This window comes from Camelina sativa, chromosome 1 (genome assembly GCF_000633955.1).
Source record: "Camelina sativa cultivar DH55 chromosome 1, Cs, whole genome shotgun sequence".
NCBI classification, from domain to species: Eukaryota; Viridiplantae; Streptophyta; class Magnoliopsida; order Brassicales; family Brassicaceae; genus Camelina; species Camelina sativa.
The window spans coordinates 2498731-2514825 of record NC_025685.1 but is presented as its reverse complement, the minus strand read 5'-3'; the positions used below and the strand labels follow the sequence as shown (position 1 = coordinate 2514825).

The 16095-nt window shown below is 35.9% G+C and overlaps 5 protein-coding genes across 5 annotated transcripts; 2 read left to right on the top strand and 3 right to left on the bottom strand.

The window, feature by feature from the left end:
• LOC109129690 (predicted GPI-anchored protein 58) lies at positions 2781-4090 on the bottom strand. The gene has a single exon (XM_019238302.1). The coding sequence runs from the start codon at positions 4024-4026 to the stop codon at positions 3085-3087; it is 942 nt and encodes a 313-aa protein (XP_019093847.1). The 5' UTR covers positions 4027-4090; the 3' UTR covers positions 2781-3084.
• LOC104726243 (lysine-rich arabinogalactan protein 17-like) lies at positions 4660-5160 on the bottom strand. Its single transcript, XM_019236341.1, has one exon. It carries the CDS (start codon positions 5158-5160, stop codon positions 4660-4662), a length of 501 nt encoding a protein of 166 aa, XP_019091886.1.
• Positions 7619-11679, top strand: LOC104726152 (aldehyde dehydrogenase 22A1-like). The gene is made up of 14 exons (XM_010444982.2): positions 7619-7877; positions 8006-8049; positions 8287-8391; positions 8540-8667; positions 8769-8891; positions 8991-9144; positions 9385-9488; positions 9577-9655; positions 9727-9822; positions 9933-10070; positions 10425-10640; positions 10751-10942; positions 11050-11193; positions 11276-11679. The coding sequence occupies exons 1-14, from the start codon at positions 7766-7768 to the stop codon at positions 11429-11431; spliced, it is 1791 nt and encodes a 596-aa protein (XP_010443284.1). The 5' UTR covers positions 7619-7765; the 3' UTR covers positions 11432-11679.
• LOC104726062 (agamous-like MADS-box protein AGL29) lies at positions 12364-12936 on the top strand. The gene has a single exon (XM_010444873.2). The coding sequence runs from the start codon at positions 12366-12368 to the stop codon at positions 12900-12902; it is 537 nt and encodes a 178-aa protein (XP_010443175.1). The 5' UTR covers positions 12364-12365; the 3' UTR covers positions 12903-12936.
• Positions 13675-16067, bottom strand: LOC104725972 (peptidyl-prolyl cis-trans isomerase CYP21-4). The gene is made up of 8 exons (XM_010444759.2): positions 15912-16067; positions 15220-15420; positions 15070-15115; positions 14906-14956; positions 14722-14807; positions 14303-14440; positions 14050-14200; positions 13675-13957 (listed from the first exon to the last, which is right to left on the bottom strand). Exons 2-8 carry the CDS (start codon positions 15369-15371, stop codon positions 13871-13873), a joined length of 711 nt encoding a protein of 236 aa, XP_010443061.1. The 5' UTR covers positions 15372-15420; positions 15912-16067; the 3' UTR covers positions 13675-13870.

The following is a 16095-nucleotide window of genomic DNA, read 5'->3' as shown; positions in this document are numbered from 1 at the left end:
ATTGTAATCTTTCTCTCTCTCTCTCGCTTATTGATGGATATATAAGAAAACTGTATTGATTACCGGTTTTGATTACGTTTTTGATGCGTGAAAACTATTAGGACAAAATACCAGAGACAAGGAAGGTCTTCGAATACGTGCCGTTTTGGCTGTCATTAGTTAGTTTCATCAACGCTGGAATTTGGACTGCTTATTAATTCTTTGATTTACAGAATTGATATCTACGTCCTTGTAAGTCCTTTTTCTATCTCATTATTTTTTTACTTGTAACTTTTGTTTATTAATTGATTTCCATTACCATATTGAATTTGATTTATAACTGTTGTTTTTTTTTTTTTTGGGGGTTTATGGAATAGATAAGCAGTGGTCTTGATACATCGTTGTGTGTTTTTCAATTAATAGTATATGCTTGTTCCTGGGATCTAGGCCAACCCGACGTTATTGTTTGAAAGTTTGGTGTTTGGTTGGTATGTTTGGATTTAAGGACTTATTTTTACTACTAGAGAAAATCATCAGCAATATTCAGATATCTTCGATTTCCGAGACATACACAAAACGATTGTAAAAAAAAAAAACAAGAGAAAGAAATACATATGTGAGAGGGAGACCACAGTGGACAGAACATATTCCCTGCATCAAGCCAGAGAAAAATTGTAAGGAAAAATATATATAGCCATATCGAAATTGTGCTAATTAAATCAGCCACTCCCTCTCTTTATTTATATTATATATATACACTCACATAGACATAGGTAAAACGAAACCGACCGATATAAATTAAACTTTGGGATAAGCATCGATCTCAATAGCAACGACGATTTAGTTCCGTGATCACAACAACAACGACTTAACACTTTTGACCCAAAAAAAAACAAATAGTACTAACCAATTAATATATAAACATATCGCTTGCACGTAAAAGAGGGAGGGAGAGATCGCAGATCGACAGATCGTACCAATAACTCCAATGATTATACGAATATCTTTTGGGTAAATCATTGCGAAAATAGACGAAGCAGACGAAGTGCAAAAGAAAGTCTCACCAAGGTGTTTTTTTTTTCTCTTTTTTTTGCGTGTGTGTGTATCAAAGTAGGTGTGTAAGTATGAAGGAAAGAAAGAGATTTAGTCAAAGAGTCAACATCACTCTAGATTAATTTTAATTGGCATATTTGATATTATGGTATTTGAAAATCCAATTTTTGTTTGTTCGTTACCATCTTTTGCTCACCGGTCACCACCACTCCTTGTTGCTAGAGGTAGGTACGGTATACTAGAATCTTTTAAAATTTTCGTTGGTTTCCTTTTGTTTTAAAACTGAGCAAACCGTTGAATCAGAACTTTTGGTTCTGACGAGAAAGTAGAAACTGAATAATATGCCTTAACCGAAGTCTTATAGAAAAGCAAATACAGTATTTGGTTTGGTTTAGTTCATCTTTTCTCGAGCCTTGAAAGTATTCGCACCTAGCTTGTTAATAAACAAACAAGCAAATAAAAAAAATCTTCTTCCCCTTTTGTTTTTGTAAGCATTTTTCTGAGACGTGGCTGTATCCTTGTACTAAAAAGTGGACCTATATATGCGGGATATTATTAGTTGTCAATTTGTCATGGATCTGTATTAATACTCTAGTAGTATATCTTTTTAAATAATGCTTAAAATGACCTTACATATACCTACCTTAATATTACCATATTTTAATTTTTATGGCCTTGTATTTGTATTTTTATTTTTTGGACAGAAAATTTTTCATAATAATAAAAAACGACGTTATTTTTTAAATAATTCATTATAAAGAAGATTTAGTGAGTTAATGTTCTACAATAAATAGTTTCATAAATGAAATATTATAATTTTAAAATGTCATATAACAGTATTTAATATAAATATTAAGCTGAATAGTAGAATGATCGTGTGGCCCCTACTACAAATGCTCACGGTCCAGGTTCGTTTAATAAATTTCTAGCATCCGGTTTAGGCGCAAAAGTATAGTGTTCTTTTTTGGTACAAAAAATACATTGTTGTTAGATTAAATATAAATAATGTCACATTGATAAGAGGGTTATATGGAAGTATCACTAATTGATGAAAAATGGGGACATGGTTCTATCAAAGTAAACAATAAATAAACCAAACAAAATACCTTTGGTCGATGGAGATTAGACCTCTTGAATGTAAACTTGCTAGGGATATTAACCTTTTGTCGTAGTCTACTATTCTATTACACTTCTTCCATTCATCTTCCAATTCCCAACCTCTTTCATTTTCTCTGATTACTATTACTAATTATTAATTTGATTATACCTAAATCGATTGCGAAATGGTACTTTGTCTTTATCCCAATGATTTTTATTAAATTAGCATACGTTTTTGTTAATTAAACTTTTTTTCGGTAAATTTGGTTATTTCATTTGGCAGTTGTAAACTGGTTACCAAATAGAGCGGACCAATTTGGTTTATTGAATGAAACTGATGGACAAAAAAAAACATGTTAACCAACTAGTTCAGATTGGTTTGGATGGACCAGCATTTTGCAGTTTCACAAATGGTAAAATACCAATTTTTTTTATTTCACATTTTAAATAACTTGTTTTTTCTGTTAAACATTTTAATTAACTTGTTGAACTCTAGAAAATTTGACATTATATATTCTTTCATTTAAAACAACAATTATCCAAAAATATTTATATATTCTCAGTTAATTAGGAACCAAAATTAAATAAAAATGAAGACTTGGTTATTGAATATATCAAATTCTATGGGCACCATCCAACAAGAAATCCGAGTCGCTTTGTTTATGGTCAACATACAATTACGTATATATATCACTTTGTTTTTACGAGAAATTGACATCCACATATGATAATACAACAATTAGTAGATAGATGATGCATGATCTATCTCTGGTTAAACATTACACCATACATAAGCCTAATAAAAAGCTCTCTCACGTTCTTTAAAATATGATTTTGGAATTTTGGATATTTCGAAAACGACGTTCAAACCCGTCCAAGGCTCAACTCAAATTTAAAGAAAACAACACTTTACAGTTTTCGATCTCTAGCGATTCAAAACGCCGTCGTATCTTATCACTTGATCAACGTAGAGATAGCGAGACAGTTACTAACCATCTTCGTAAGCTTACCGCCCACGTCAGCCAACGGGTTAGGCTCTCCCGCTTCCTCGAAGCCGTCGTTGCACGTGCTGTAGTCCGTCATCGCCGCGCTCAAATTAGTGTTAACGGTGGCAATGTCACGTGACTTAACGGCGTTAGTCGCGTCTTCCAAATTTGCAAGGGCGTCGTCGTACAGCTCCTTGCAATCATCCGCGGCTACTTTTTCTACGATGGCCATCGCCGCCTTGGTGGCGTTGATCGAAGCTTGGATCGCGAGAACGAGGACGGAGGAAACGTCTGGTTTCAGCTGAGCGGTTAACAGAGGACTAACGGAGGATTCGCATAACGGAGGGAAGTCGGTTTTGCCGCAGATGGTTTTGATCTCCGGAGACAACAATGGCGTATTCAAAATGTTTTTGGCCGAACTCAAAACGTCGATTCCAGATAGTGCAGATGGAGAAGGAGAAGAAGAAGTCTCGAGATCATCTTCCTCAGACGGTGGATTCGAGTCCTCTGGTGACGCCGCGGGGGAGTCGATGTCTAACTCCGCCGGAGTGGGAGCTTCAGGTGATGCCACGGGAGAGTCGATGTCTGTCTCAGCCGGGGTGGGAGCTTCAGGTGAGTCCGCGGGAGAGTCTATATCTGTCTCAGCCGCCGGGGTGGGAGCTTCAGGTGATGCCGCGGGAGAGTCAATATCTGTCTCATCAGCCGGAGAATAAGCCGGACTAGTGATCGGATTCATAACTTCTTGTCCGGGAGCTGGTGCAGGAGATCGAGATTCTGATTCGGAAGGTGGAAACACATGGAGTAGGGATCTCGCGCCGACGTATTTGGATTCTACGGGGGTTATAAAGATCGTGGCCAAAGTAGAAACCGTGACGATCACGATAATCCGAAAGGTTTTATTCGACTCCATTTCTTCTTCTTTTTTTTTTCTTTTTTTCTCTTCCGTTGAGAGAAAGAAGAAGAAAAAAAGAAAAAAAGAAAAAAAGAAAAGTTTATGAAAGATAAAAAGGGAACAGAGATTGATGAAAAAGAAAAAAATTAGTATGGGGATTGGATGAACGTAAATGGCGGCGATTCAATTTTCCAAATTGTAACATTCGTGTTTTCTTAAAACAGGGGTAATTAGTAATTACTAATTAAAATGTGAAGTTTTTTGCGATAAAGTAGGTCAACACGTCAACTTAACCTTGTAACGCATCTTGTATTTAAATATTAAAAACCTTTTTATTCCTTTATTCAATCCATAAAGTATGTCAACAATCAGAATAAAGTATGTCAACAATCAGAAATGTTGATCCTACTAAATAAGATTCCAGAATGGAGAGTACAGTTGAGGAGTTTCTCTCTTCGCTCAAAACGTTCCATATTATACCTTAGTGCAATCGTATGTTGTCATCAGTTACCCATTGTGGTTACATGAACTTTTTGATTATAAAAGACTCTCTTTCTCTCTTTTAACTTAAGCCCCATTTTTCTTTCTTTTTGGAAAAGCAGGTTTAGAGCCTATATTTTTTGGAGGGATATATTGATGTTTGTTTTATCATTATCCCTTTAGTAACTTTACATANCCAGATAGTGCAGATGGAGAAGGAGAAGAAGAAGTCTCGAGATCATCTTCCTCAGACGGTGGATTCGAGTCCTCTGGTGACGCCGCGGGGGAGTCGATGTCTAACTCCGCCGGAGTGGGAGCTTCAGGTGATGCCACGGGAGAGTCGATGTCTGTCTCAGCCGGGGTGGGAGCTTCAGGTGAGTCCGCGGGAGAGTCTATATCTGTCTCAGCCGCCGGGGTGGGAGCTTCAGGTGATGCCGCGGGAGAGTCAATATCTGTCTCATCAGCCGGAGAATAAGCCGGACTAGTGATCGGATTCATAACTTCTTGTCCGGGAGCTGGTGCAGGAGATCGAGATTCTGATTCGGAAGGTGGAAACACATGGAGTAGGGATCTCGCGCCGACGTATTTGGATTCTACGGGGGTTATAAAGATCGTGGCCAAAGTAGAAACCGTGACGATCACGATAATCCGAAAGGTTTTATTCGACTCCATTTCTTCTTCTTTTTTTTTTCTTTTTTTCTCTTCCGTTGAGAGAAAGAAGAAGAAAAAAAGAAAAAAAGAAAAAAAGAAAAGTTTATGAAAGATAAAAAGGGAACAGAGATTGATGAAAAAGAAAAAAATTAGTATGGGGATTGGATGAACGTAAATGGCGGCGATTCAATTTTCCAAATTGTAACATTCGTGTTTTCTTAAAACAGGGGTAATTAGTAATTACTAATTAAAATGTGAAGTTTTTTGCGATAAAGTAGGTCAACACGTCAACTTAACCTTGTAACGCATCTTGTATTTAAATATTAAAAACCTTTTTATTCCTTTATTCAATCCATAAAGTATGTCAACAATCAGAATAAAGTATGTCAACAATCAGAAATGTTGATCCTACTAAATAAGATTCCAGAATGGAGAGTACAGTTGAGGAGTTTCTCTCTTCGCTCAAAACGTTCCATATTATACCTTAGTGCAATCGTATGTTGTCATCAGTTACCCATTGTGGTTACATGAACTTTTTGATTATAAAAGACTCTCTTTCTCTCTTTTAACTTAAGCCCCATTTTTCTTTCTTTTTGGAAAAGCAGGTTTAGAGCCTATATTTTTTGGAGGGATATATTGATGTTTGTTTTATCATTATCCCTTTAGTAACTTTACATAGTTACTACCTGTAATCCTTTTGATTATTAATAGAAAACCCATATTACTGTAGAAACTGAGTTTCACACAATGAATTTGTTTGATGGGGAAAACAAATTCAATAAAGTTATCTCTCTAAGAATTCGAATCAGAACTAGTAAGCAAAAGGGAATTAAGATCTATTGAAAAAGAAGTTAGGGTTTCCGCTCAAGAACATGTAAAAGTAGAAGAATTAGGGTTTTTGTATTAATTGCTGGATGTCTTACACGGAGGAGGTATCCCTCTACTTATATGAATGCTATGATTACAAAATATAACTACTTTCCTAATCGACCAAACCAAGAACATGAAAGTTTCTCCTTTCCTGGTGAGGTCGGCCGCCAGGCGATTTGGGAAGTCGGTTTCTCATTATGGGACTGGACCCTTCGACACAGTTGGACCTTCATTTATAGGTTGAATCCATATTTAAACCGGACTCCCAGTTTAAATACTCAATTTCGATTTATGATTTAGACCGGTATGTTGGGGGTGCTGAATCCCGCACCAACAATGACAAAAAAAACAATCCAAAATCTAAATTCTAAAAAACAATAGCTGTTACTTTTTCAAATTTTCTTCCTTTTCCTCTCATCACTAGAATGTAGAGACCTTTGTTTGGTTTGGAAAAAATTTGAAACCAATAATAAAGTTAGTTTGAGACATTTTTTACTATAAAAATTCTATAATGTATTTAAACAATATTTTTATCGGACTTACTTGAGTAGTACCGTTTAATCGAAAATCAGCTTAGTTGGAATTCAAGTCATCAGATACATTTGAAATTTGAAACTACAGTAATAAGAATTCTACAATATACAACAACTTCCTTTTTTTGTAAAGTTGGAATTCACGCGCCCTTTATTTTTTTGGCTTTGTTATACTAAAAATGGACAATTAGAAAGTACTAGTACTATAACAAAGGTAAAAAAGAAGAAAAAAACTTTGATATTAATTACCATAGTAAATAGGAAGCACCGTAGAAGGTCACTCTGTTGTAGTCAACACTCTGCTCTGCTGCAGACGGTAGCTTGTCAAAAAGAAAAGCACAGAGGAATCATTGAATCAATAGTAACAAATTACAAGCTATGCCATTATATCCTCTTTTATTTTTATGATATAGGACCAGTTACTTGTTTTTAAGGTTTGCGTGTGTTGTTGGTTTACCACAATGCATTAACTTGCTGCTTCAGGATTTTTCAGTAGAGTGAGAGAGAGAGTGAAAAAAGAGGTTTTGCATTTTCCAAAGATGGACGTCTCTCCGGCGATAAGCGACCAAAATATTCCGCCGGAAGATACAGACAACGACGACGAAGATGAAGTTTTGTGCCGGATTTGTCGATCACCAGAGGAACCAGGATTAGAGGAAACTAGATTTTGAGAGTAGACATATGTTGTATAGTGTGTCTTTCATTTGACGAGATATATGTAATTCTTGTTGTTGACATCTTTACACTCTTCTGTTTCGTTCCTTCTGTGAATTGCGAAGGAGTCCAGCTCTGTGAAACCTAAGTTTAATTCGAAACAATTTGAACCACTCGGTTCAAATTTTTGGTTTAACACTTTAATTCGGTTTAACAAACGCAATTACGCACCAGATATATATGTCGCGTTTGTGTCGTGTTCACGTTCTTGGCGTGTAGCTTCTTCTTCAACGTGGATAATAACATAATACTTTTTAAATTATGCTTGAAATTACCCTTAATGTTGCAAGAAATTACCACCCGTACCATTCTCACAGTTCCAGTGGACTCGAAAACAACAAAAAAGATAAAAAAGCAGAAAATATTATAAAAATCCATCATCTGCTCGTCGTTGATTCCTATTTCCATTTTTCCGATTTGACGGAGACGCCGAGATTTATCCTTCGTCGGCGTTGTCGCCTCGCTGGAATTGCAAAGCCCTAGCGGAGGAATCTTTGAACAATTTGGAAATGCCGTTCTGGTGGCCACTTGTCGTTCTCGCCTTCGCTTACGCGATCTGCAAGTTCCTTCTTATGCTCATTCCTCCCAATGTTCCTTCCATTGACGTTGACGCATCCGATGGTATCTTTCCTTCTCTGTACCACCTCCTACTTTCTTCTAATGGCTTTTTTTGCTCGGTTTGTATGAACAGTACTCCGTAGATGTTTGATTTATTGGTTTTTTTTTTTGGAATGAAATTTTGGAAACAGTGTTGGCTCATGGGAAAGAGACGGAGGAGAATAGCTTCATCTATGTGAGTTCTTCTATCCTCAAGTGATTGGGAGATTTAAGCTGTTGGTCGTATATATTCTCTTATTGTTTTGGTTTACGACTTAGGTATCAATCATATATCTCAGTACTATGAAATTAACTCTGATTTCCATATTTGTCCACTATAGTTGATTTATCATGATAGCTAATTAACTGTTAGATCAGTTGTTCTTGTGAATTAGCATACTGAATCATAAGTTCTCTATGACATTGGCTTTAGATTCCTCCGAGAGGAAGGAGCCAACAGTCAGACAAAAAAGTTCAATGCTATGAACCTGCCACAATGAAATATCTGGGATATTTCCCTGCTCTGTCGCCCGCTGAGGTTAGTAGCTGCTGTCTTTTCTGTGAAGAACTTATGTTTTGTTTAAATCTTAATTGAATGGAGGTTCCGTTACTCAAATCCATATGTTTCTCTCTAGGCGATTCACCTTATCTTATCCTGACATATGGTTTACATTTTTGTGTTTCAGGTGAAGGAGCGAGTAGCACTATCAAGGAAGGCTCAAAAAACTTGGGCTCAAAGTAGTTTCAAGCTTAGAAGGCAGTTCCTGCGGATTCTTTTGAAGTACATTATTGAATACCAAGAGCTTATATGCGAGTAAGGATTTGTTTCTGTATTACTGAGTGGTTTGATATACAGCTTTTGCTTTCCCTCGGTACTTTTTCTCAAATGATGCTAAGATATCACCCGTTATTTAGAGTATCTTCACGTGACACTGGAAAGACTATGGTAGATGCGTCTCTGGGAGAAATAATGACTACTTGTGAGAAAATTACTTGGCTTCTTTCTGAGGGCGAACGATGGTTAAAGCCTGAATCTCGGTAATTCCATCATAGCATGTATAAATATCAGTATGAATCATAGTTCTTCCTTGATTCTTGCACAGAGATGATTTCAAGTCTAATTTAATTTGTCTGCAGGTCTTCAGGAAGAGCGATGCTTCATAAAGTATCAAGAGTAGAGTTCCATCCCCTTGGTGTCATTGGAGCTATAGTCCCATGGAATTATCCGTTCCACAATATTTTCAATCCTATGCTGGCTGCAGTCTTCTCTGGGAATGGCATTGTTATTAAGGTAAACTGCTGTCTTTTTTCTATTTTTATAGCTCGCTGATCCTTTTGATTATGTATATTTGCCAAGGCAATGCCATTCATTTGTATTCCATATTTGAATAAGTTAGCATGTTACTGTTTATATGATGTCAACATCGTGAGCAATGCAACTACTGAGAGGAAGTTATTAGAATTCTTCAAAGCAAATATCTTTCTTTAGATTTTGTATATGTTTCTGATAGTTGAAACACCTTTTCTGCAGGTTTCAGAACACGCTAGCTGGTCAGGATGCTTTTACTTCCGCATAATCCAGGCAGCTTTAGCTGCTGTTGGAGCACCTGAAAATCTAGTCGATGTGATAACAGGGTCTGTGTATTTTACTTACGCAATTCTCCTTAGCATGCATGTTGGTATTAAGTTGATTTCATCTCATCAACTAACACATTCTTTGCAGGTTTTCGGAAACCGGAGAAGCACTTGTCTCGTCTGTTGATAAAATGATATTTGTTGGATCCACAGCTGTTGGCAAGATGGTATAGTCTTCACACTTGGTTCTTCATTCTAATCAGTTTATTACGAGTTGTACTTATGCAATATGTTGCAGATAATGAGAAACGCTGCCGAGACATTGACACCTGTCACTCTCGAGCTTGGTGGTAAAGATGCATTTATCATATGTGAAGACGCAGATGTCTCACATGTAAGTGTTCTTTCTGTGTCATGGTACTCTCTTCTGTGCTCTTACGGTTTATTATTGGAAAAAGGAGGATGTTCCCTTGATAAAACTAATGCTTCTGTTGTACAATTTAGGTTGCACAAGTGGCTGTTAGGGGCACTCTTCAGTCAAGCGGGCAAAACTGTGCGGGTGCTGAAAGATTCTATGTTCACAAAGAAATTTACAGTGCATTCATTAGCCAAGTAACCAAGATTGTGAAGTCAGTTTCTGCTGTAAGTGCTCTGTGATTAAAAAACGGATAACAATTTGCGTGCCATTTAGTTTGATCCTTATTATAAACAGAAATTCAGGCGGTTTCTGATACTTGTTTGTCTTGTGATGTTTTTCATCTTGACTCCAGCCTCTTCATTAGAAATGTCGTAATGGGTTTTGTTTATACCACCCTCGAATCCTATTCCTATGTTTCCTACTAGTATATGTAAGCCACATAGGAGGTTAACTGGCATTTTGATATGTGATGCTGTGGAAGTTTGAGTTAACCAAAAATCTATTAGTTCCCGCCACATTAGTCTTCTCTTTCTCAAATTTTCTCCTATGTTCTTATTGAAATCCTTCTTTTACATCAGGGTCCTCCTCTAACTGGGAGGTATGACATGGGTGCTATATGTTTGCAAGAGCACTCTGAGCACCTACAGAGCCTTGTAAATGACGCCTTAGACAAAGGAGCAGTAATTGCAGTCCGTGGCAGCTTTGGTCATCTAGGCGAAGATGCAGTCGAACAATATTTCCCTCCAACTGTTCTCATCAATGTAAACCACAACATGAAAATAATGAAAGAAGAGGTATGTGACCTTACCTTCACTGGTTCGTCTTGCTTCTGTTGCTGCATGTTGGTGCATCATACAATGCACACTCTGAGTTCTTAAGATATTTATTAATGCGTGAGAATCAGGCCTTTGGACCAATAATGCCAATCATGCAATTCAGCAGCGATGAAGAGGCGATAAAGCTGGCGAATGATTCACGTTATGCACTTGGCTGTGCTGTTTTCTCTGGAAGCAAGAGACGTGCCAAACTAATCGCTTCCCAAATTCAGTGCGGTGTTGCTGCAATCAATGACTTTGCATCAAACTACATGTGCCAGGTACTCATCACTGGCTTTAGTCTAGGATTTTACCTTTGGAAAAGAGACAAAAAAAAAAGAAGGTAAACCATCACTTCCATGATTAAGAGTATGACATGATTTTGCAGTCGCTCCCGTTTGGAGGTGTAAAAGATAGTGGGTTTGGAAGGTTTGCTGGTATAGAAGGTCTAAGAGCATGCTGCCTCGTGAAATCCGTGGTTGAAGATAGATTTTGGCCACTCATCAAAACCAAGATTCCAAAACCTATTCAGGCAAGTTTTGTGACAAACACTGAAAAAATAATCTGATTATCTTAATATCTGTTAACATGACTCTTTGATGGTCATATCACAGTACCCGGTAGCAGAAAACGCGTTTGAATTCCAGGAGGCACTAGTGGAAACTCTTTACGGACTCAACATTTGGGACCGGCTAAGATCCCTAATTGATGTCCTCAAGTTCCTTACGGATCAGAGCTCTAACGTGAGCAGAACTAGAAAGAGCCACTGAAGACTAATGACGAAAAACTTGGTCTCCACATAAAAACATTTACTCTTTTACATGCGTCAGCTGAGTTGCTGATATTGCAAGCTAATTTTTGGTTATTTACAGTTATTATTAGTGGCTAGCCTTTTGGGTTTTACATACAAGTCTCAAAAAGACTCGGTTTTGCTCGGAAGGGCGATTATTGACTTTGTGACTTAGTGAAATATTTGAAATCCACTTTTGCTTATAATAGGAAACTGTCAGTTTGGTTTCTTCAAATCCATTCACTACTTTAATTTAAATGTATACCCGCAAATGTATATTAATTGAATATAAATTAATATATGAGTTGTAATGCTGTCAATATATATATATATATATATATATATATATATATATGAGTTGTAAATGTAATATAACTAGAAGTTTATAATTAATTCTATCCAGAAATATTACTTTTTAAAAAAATATGACACATATTATTTATTTTTAATACATAAATGTTAATAATTTCTGAAAAATTTATGTAAGATTTATTTTTGTCAAACTATTTAAGTGTGTTTGGGTGAAAGTAAACTATTTAGGTACAAAAAGAAATTTCTTTTGTTAACTTGATAATTTTCTATTGGGTAATTCAAACTACCAATTAATAAGAGCTCCAATAGTAAAATATAATACTAATAATAGTTAATATCAATGGATATGGATTGAATACATATAAGCTATTCAAAGCTCTCATAAGGTAATGAAAGATTTTTAAAATGGAGTTACTTAAAATGTATTTATGCAAAAACAATAATTTACTAAAACTACACATATATGATGATGAGGTCCAATGACAACTTTACCCACATTCATTACTATAAATACATAAAGAAATACATGAGAAAGATCAATCTTCTTCTTATTTACATTAACATAGATTACAACCACATCAAAGCATTTCACTAAAAAAAAAATGGGTAGGAGAAAGATTAAGATGGAGCAAGTGCAAGACACAAACACAAAGCAAGTAACCTTCTCGAAACGCAGGCTGGGTTTGTTCAAGAAAGCGAGTGAGCTTGCGACTCTGTGCAACGACGAGGTTGGTATTGTTGTCTTTTCTCCAGGAAACAAACCTTATTCCTTCGGGAAACCGAATTTTGATTTGATTGCAGAACGGTTCAAAAATGAATTCGAAGAATCAGATAGCTTTGAAACATCGGGCTATAATAGTAGAAGCAGCAGAGCTAGGCAAGATAAGAAAATATGTAAACGCCTCAACTCCATCATCGAAGAAACTGAAGCTGAGAAGAAACATGGCGAAGAACTTCACAAGTGGCTTGAATCTGCTGAAGAAGATAGGTTTAATAAGCCCATTGAGGAGTTTACTCTTGAGGAGCTCAAGGAATTTAAAGCTAAGATGAAGAGACTGCGAGGTGGCATCCAAATTAACCTTAATAATATGCAGGCTTCGTCTTCTCTCCTGAAGATTAGCATGCAGTTATGCAAGTGAGGAATCAAAAATAACAAGACCGGTTTGGAGCTTTCATTTTGTCTTAGTCGTTATCTATATTTTATATGATAGAAATGTAACAAAGGGGTTTGGTACAAGATTAATGATTGTATCTTCCTCTTGATGAACCATGGGTTGTAAGTTTGTAACTTTTGGTTTCTTGCAGAAAATATGATTTTTCTTTTTTTCTTTTTAATCTATTCAAAAACAATAGATTATTTTTTCCAAAATTTCCTATTTCTTAAAAAACTTGCTAATGAGAGACTATGCGAGTAAATACTTGTGTTTTTAAGACAGATTTTGTCTATACTTCGAATATTTCTTTTTAACAAAATTTTAAAAAAGTACACCAACAATTTAACTATTCCCACTCAAATACACAAAAGTTATTTTGGATGCTTATATGAACTAACTTGTCTGTTTATTATTATTATAAACACGATTTTATATTGTATTTCTTTAACAGCCACGATTTGAACAGCCACGATTTGAGAACCTTTTAAGAATTGTTTAAGAAGTTAAAAAGAATATTTTAAGAGTTTTCCAAGAGTTTTTGAGAAACTTTGTAGCGTTATAAAAAGAAATTATTTTTAGGATTTTCAAATTCATTTTTAATTTTTTTCTCAGTTAGATGTATTTTATTAAAGAAAAATGAAAGAACAGAGAATTAAATAAGTATAATTTTAAAGTTTGTATATCAAAACGAAAGATAAGATTAACTTATGTAATTTTTAGGCATCTAAATTTGTGTTGTTGTAACGCATAAGGAGAGAAGCATATCAAACAAAGATTCTATTTCCTCGAGAAAGATCAAATAAAATTACAAAAACAAGAAGAAACTGTAAAATAGAAAAGAAAAGAGAAACCTCAAAAAGAGGGTTTATACAAACAGTGAGTATGAAGAAAAAGATTTGGCGTGGGCCTCATTTACAGAGGAAAGACGTACGGAAGGGATAGAGATTTTCATTTCATATCTCTCGTTTCAGTATAACACCAGTGATCCCTATTAGCGATTTCGGTTGGTAATGCTCATCCGTATCCACTTCTTCGATCTCCTGTAATGATATAACTGAATCGTTAATACATGAACATACCATAAAGTGTAAAACTGAAAAGAGAGAGTGTGGTTCGTTCGGTTGGATCAAACCTGTACTACATCCTCTCCCTTAAGGACTCTTCCAAACACTATAAGCTGATCATTCAGATCCGGGATTGGCGCCGTTGTGATAAGAAGCTCAAAATCCTTGTTGTTCCCTTTTGTTTTTGGTGTCCCCAACATGAATGCCTCATGTTTTGGGCTGAATAACAAGAGAACATACAGGTAGGTTTTAGACTTTAAACCAAGAAGAGATGATAAACATTGACACTGAAAATCCAGAAGCAGAGCACAAGCAAGTTACCCTGTGTGAAGGCGACCACGGAGTTTTCCTTTAGCTGTCCATTCTTCTACAGGTATAGAGCTCGGCGAGTGACCAGCTTGTACCAAGTAGTTTTTTATAACCCGATGAAACGGCATTCCCTTGAAGTGATCTTTTTGACTGCAAAAACAATACTCAACGAATAAGTTCTACTATCATATTAAGCTGTAATAGCGTCAGATAGTGATTCAGCCTTTTTATCTTTTATGAGGTTCCGTATTCTAAACTCCAAGAAGGGTACAACAGGAGCCAAGGGTTAAAAATGAAGAAACTGGCGTTACTAAAATCCTATCAAGCTACAAGTAATACTCCTACTTAAGAACAAAGTCATGGCCTGGCTTAATCAAATCCCTAAACTTTTCGTTATCTTAAAATGATAACAAATGAATTCTGATACTAACCATAGATCTAGAAACTTGTCCACAACTTCAGGGGAACCTTCTTTGAAGAGTTCAACAGTTATAAGTCCTTTAGATGTGTTTATATCCTGCATGAGATGAGAAAAAAAAAACAGAAAGCAAGATATCCAGATATAAGTCGGATCAACATTTTACTTCCAAATACTGATGAACAAGATTAACTTACAGCATAACCAGGAAGGTCATAACTCTTTTGCTCTGACGCAGCATTCGTGTCCTGAAGCACAAAGCAAAGCCAGATCACATATGTAATATATCCTAAACTCTAAACCTAAGTGCTCAGAAGTTCAACCAGGATTGAAAAAAAAAAAACACTTATCAAAGAAGCACCTCAAATCTCTGACTCTGAGTTTCATGTTCAATTGTGTTTCTTGACCTGGGGAGATAACCAATAATATCAAATTCTGTAGCTATAAACAGCATATAATGAAAAGAGACATCTAGGATAACAGAAGTAAATGAAAAGCAGTAAAAATAAACCTTTGGGACCAATGTCGATAAGTTGTGACCAAGGATAGTATGACTACAGCGACTACGAGATTACACACAATAATAGTGGAAATACTAATGCGACTGGGAGTCTTCTTCTTCTTGCTTTGATTTAAAAGAGCTTGAGGTTTTATCCTCGCCATTGCACCCCCCTTATTATGTTCGCAGCAACCGATGGATACAGCTTTGTCTCTGCAAAGCCATACAAATCAGCGGTAAGTAGCAAACCCATCCAGAAAAGAAAAAAAAGTAAACATTACACAAAAAAAAAAAAAAAAAAAAAAANCAGATTCGTAACTGTCTAGTCTACAATTCAATTTCAAGTTGGTAAAAATCAAAAATTGCGTAGAGATTTAACTCAAAGAAACACTAAATACTCTACGTATTTGACCCGATTTCAGAAGCTAACAATTTTGTAAAAAAAAAAAATCAAAGCGTTTGAAAGTATTATTAGGGTCTCCTCTTTCTTAACCAGTAACTTCCACCAGATCCAGTACTTTATTAGTTCTAAATCGAAATCGAAATAAATTTTAACAAAATAAAATATTCTGAGCAACAGAGCAGCTTAATCAGATAATAAAACGGATCTTTCTATAGAAAAAAAATATTCAAAAAAAAAATGAATTCCAAGGACCTTTGATTGGTTGGGTTCGAAATTGGAAATAGGAAAAAAAAAAACGGACCTGGGAAGTTAGAAGAAAGAAGAGCTCTACGCGAGAGATAGAGGAGGAATCGTGACTGTTTAATAGGCAGGTCCTCTCGTTACGTTCGTCGATGGAAACTGGTTTGAATTCTCTTCTCTTCTCCTTCCTCCTCTCTTGTTTTTTTTTTTTTTTTTTTTTTTTNACGCGCTTCAGATCAGCCGCG

What these genes read in the sequence shown, in the direction of transcription:
- LOC109129690 (XM_019238302.1), bottom strand. Translation starts at nt 4,026, where the DNA reads ATGGAGTCGAATAAAACCTTTCGGATTATCGTGATCGTCACGGTTTCT.
- LOC104726152 (XM_010444982.2), top strand. Translation starts at nt 7,766, where the DNA reads ATGCCGTTCTGGTGGCCACTTGTCGTTCTCGCCTTCGCTTACGCGATC. An exon ending in TGGTTAAAGCCTGAATCTCG is followed by an intron (nt 8,892 to 8,990) that starts GTAATTCCATCA and finishes ATTTGTCTGCAG; the next exon opens with GTCTTCAGGAAGAGCGATGC. An exon ending in CCACAGCTGTTGGCAAGATG is followed by an intron (nt 9,656 to 9,726) that starts GTATAGTCTTCA and finishes AATATGTTGCAG; the next exon opens with ATAATGAGAAACGCTGCCGA.
- LOC104726062 (XM_010444873.2), top strand. Translation starts at nt 12,366, where the DNA reads ATGGGTAGGAGAAAGATTAAGATGGAGCAAGTGCAAGACACAAACACA.
- LOC104725972 (XM_010444759.2), bottom strand. Translation starts at nt 15,371, where the DNA reads ATGGCGAGGATAAAACCTCAAGCTCTTTTAAATCAAAGCAAGAAGAAG. An exon ending in TATCGACATTGGTCCCAAAG is followed by an intron (nt 15,116 to 15,219) that starts GTTTATTTTTAC and finishes TTATCTCCCCAG; the next exon opens with GTCAAGAAACACAATTGAAC. An exon ending in GACAAGTTTCTAGATCTATG is followed by an intron (nt 14,441 to 14,721) that starts GTTAGTATCAGA and finishes TTGTTTTTGCAG; the next exon opens with TCAAAAAGATCACTTCAAGG.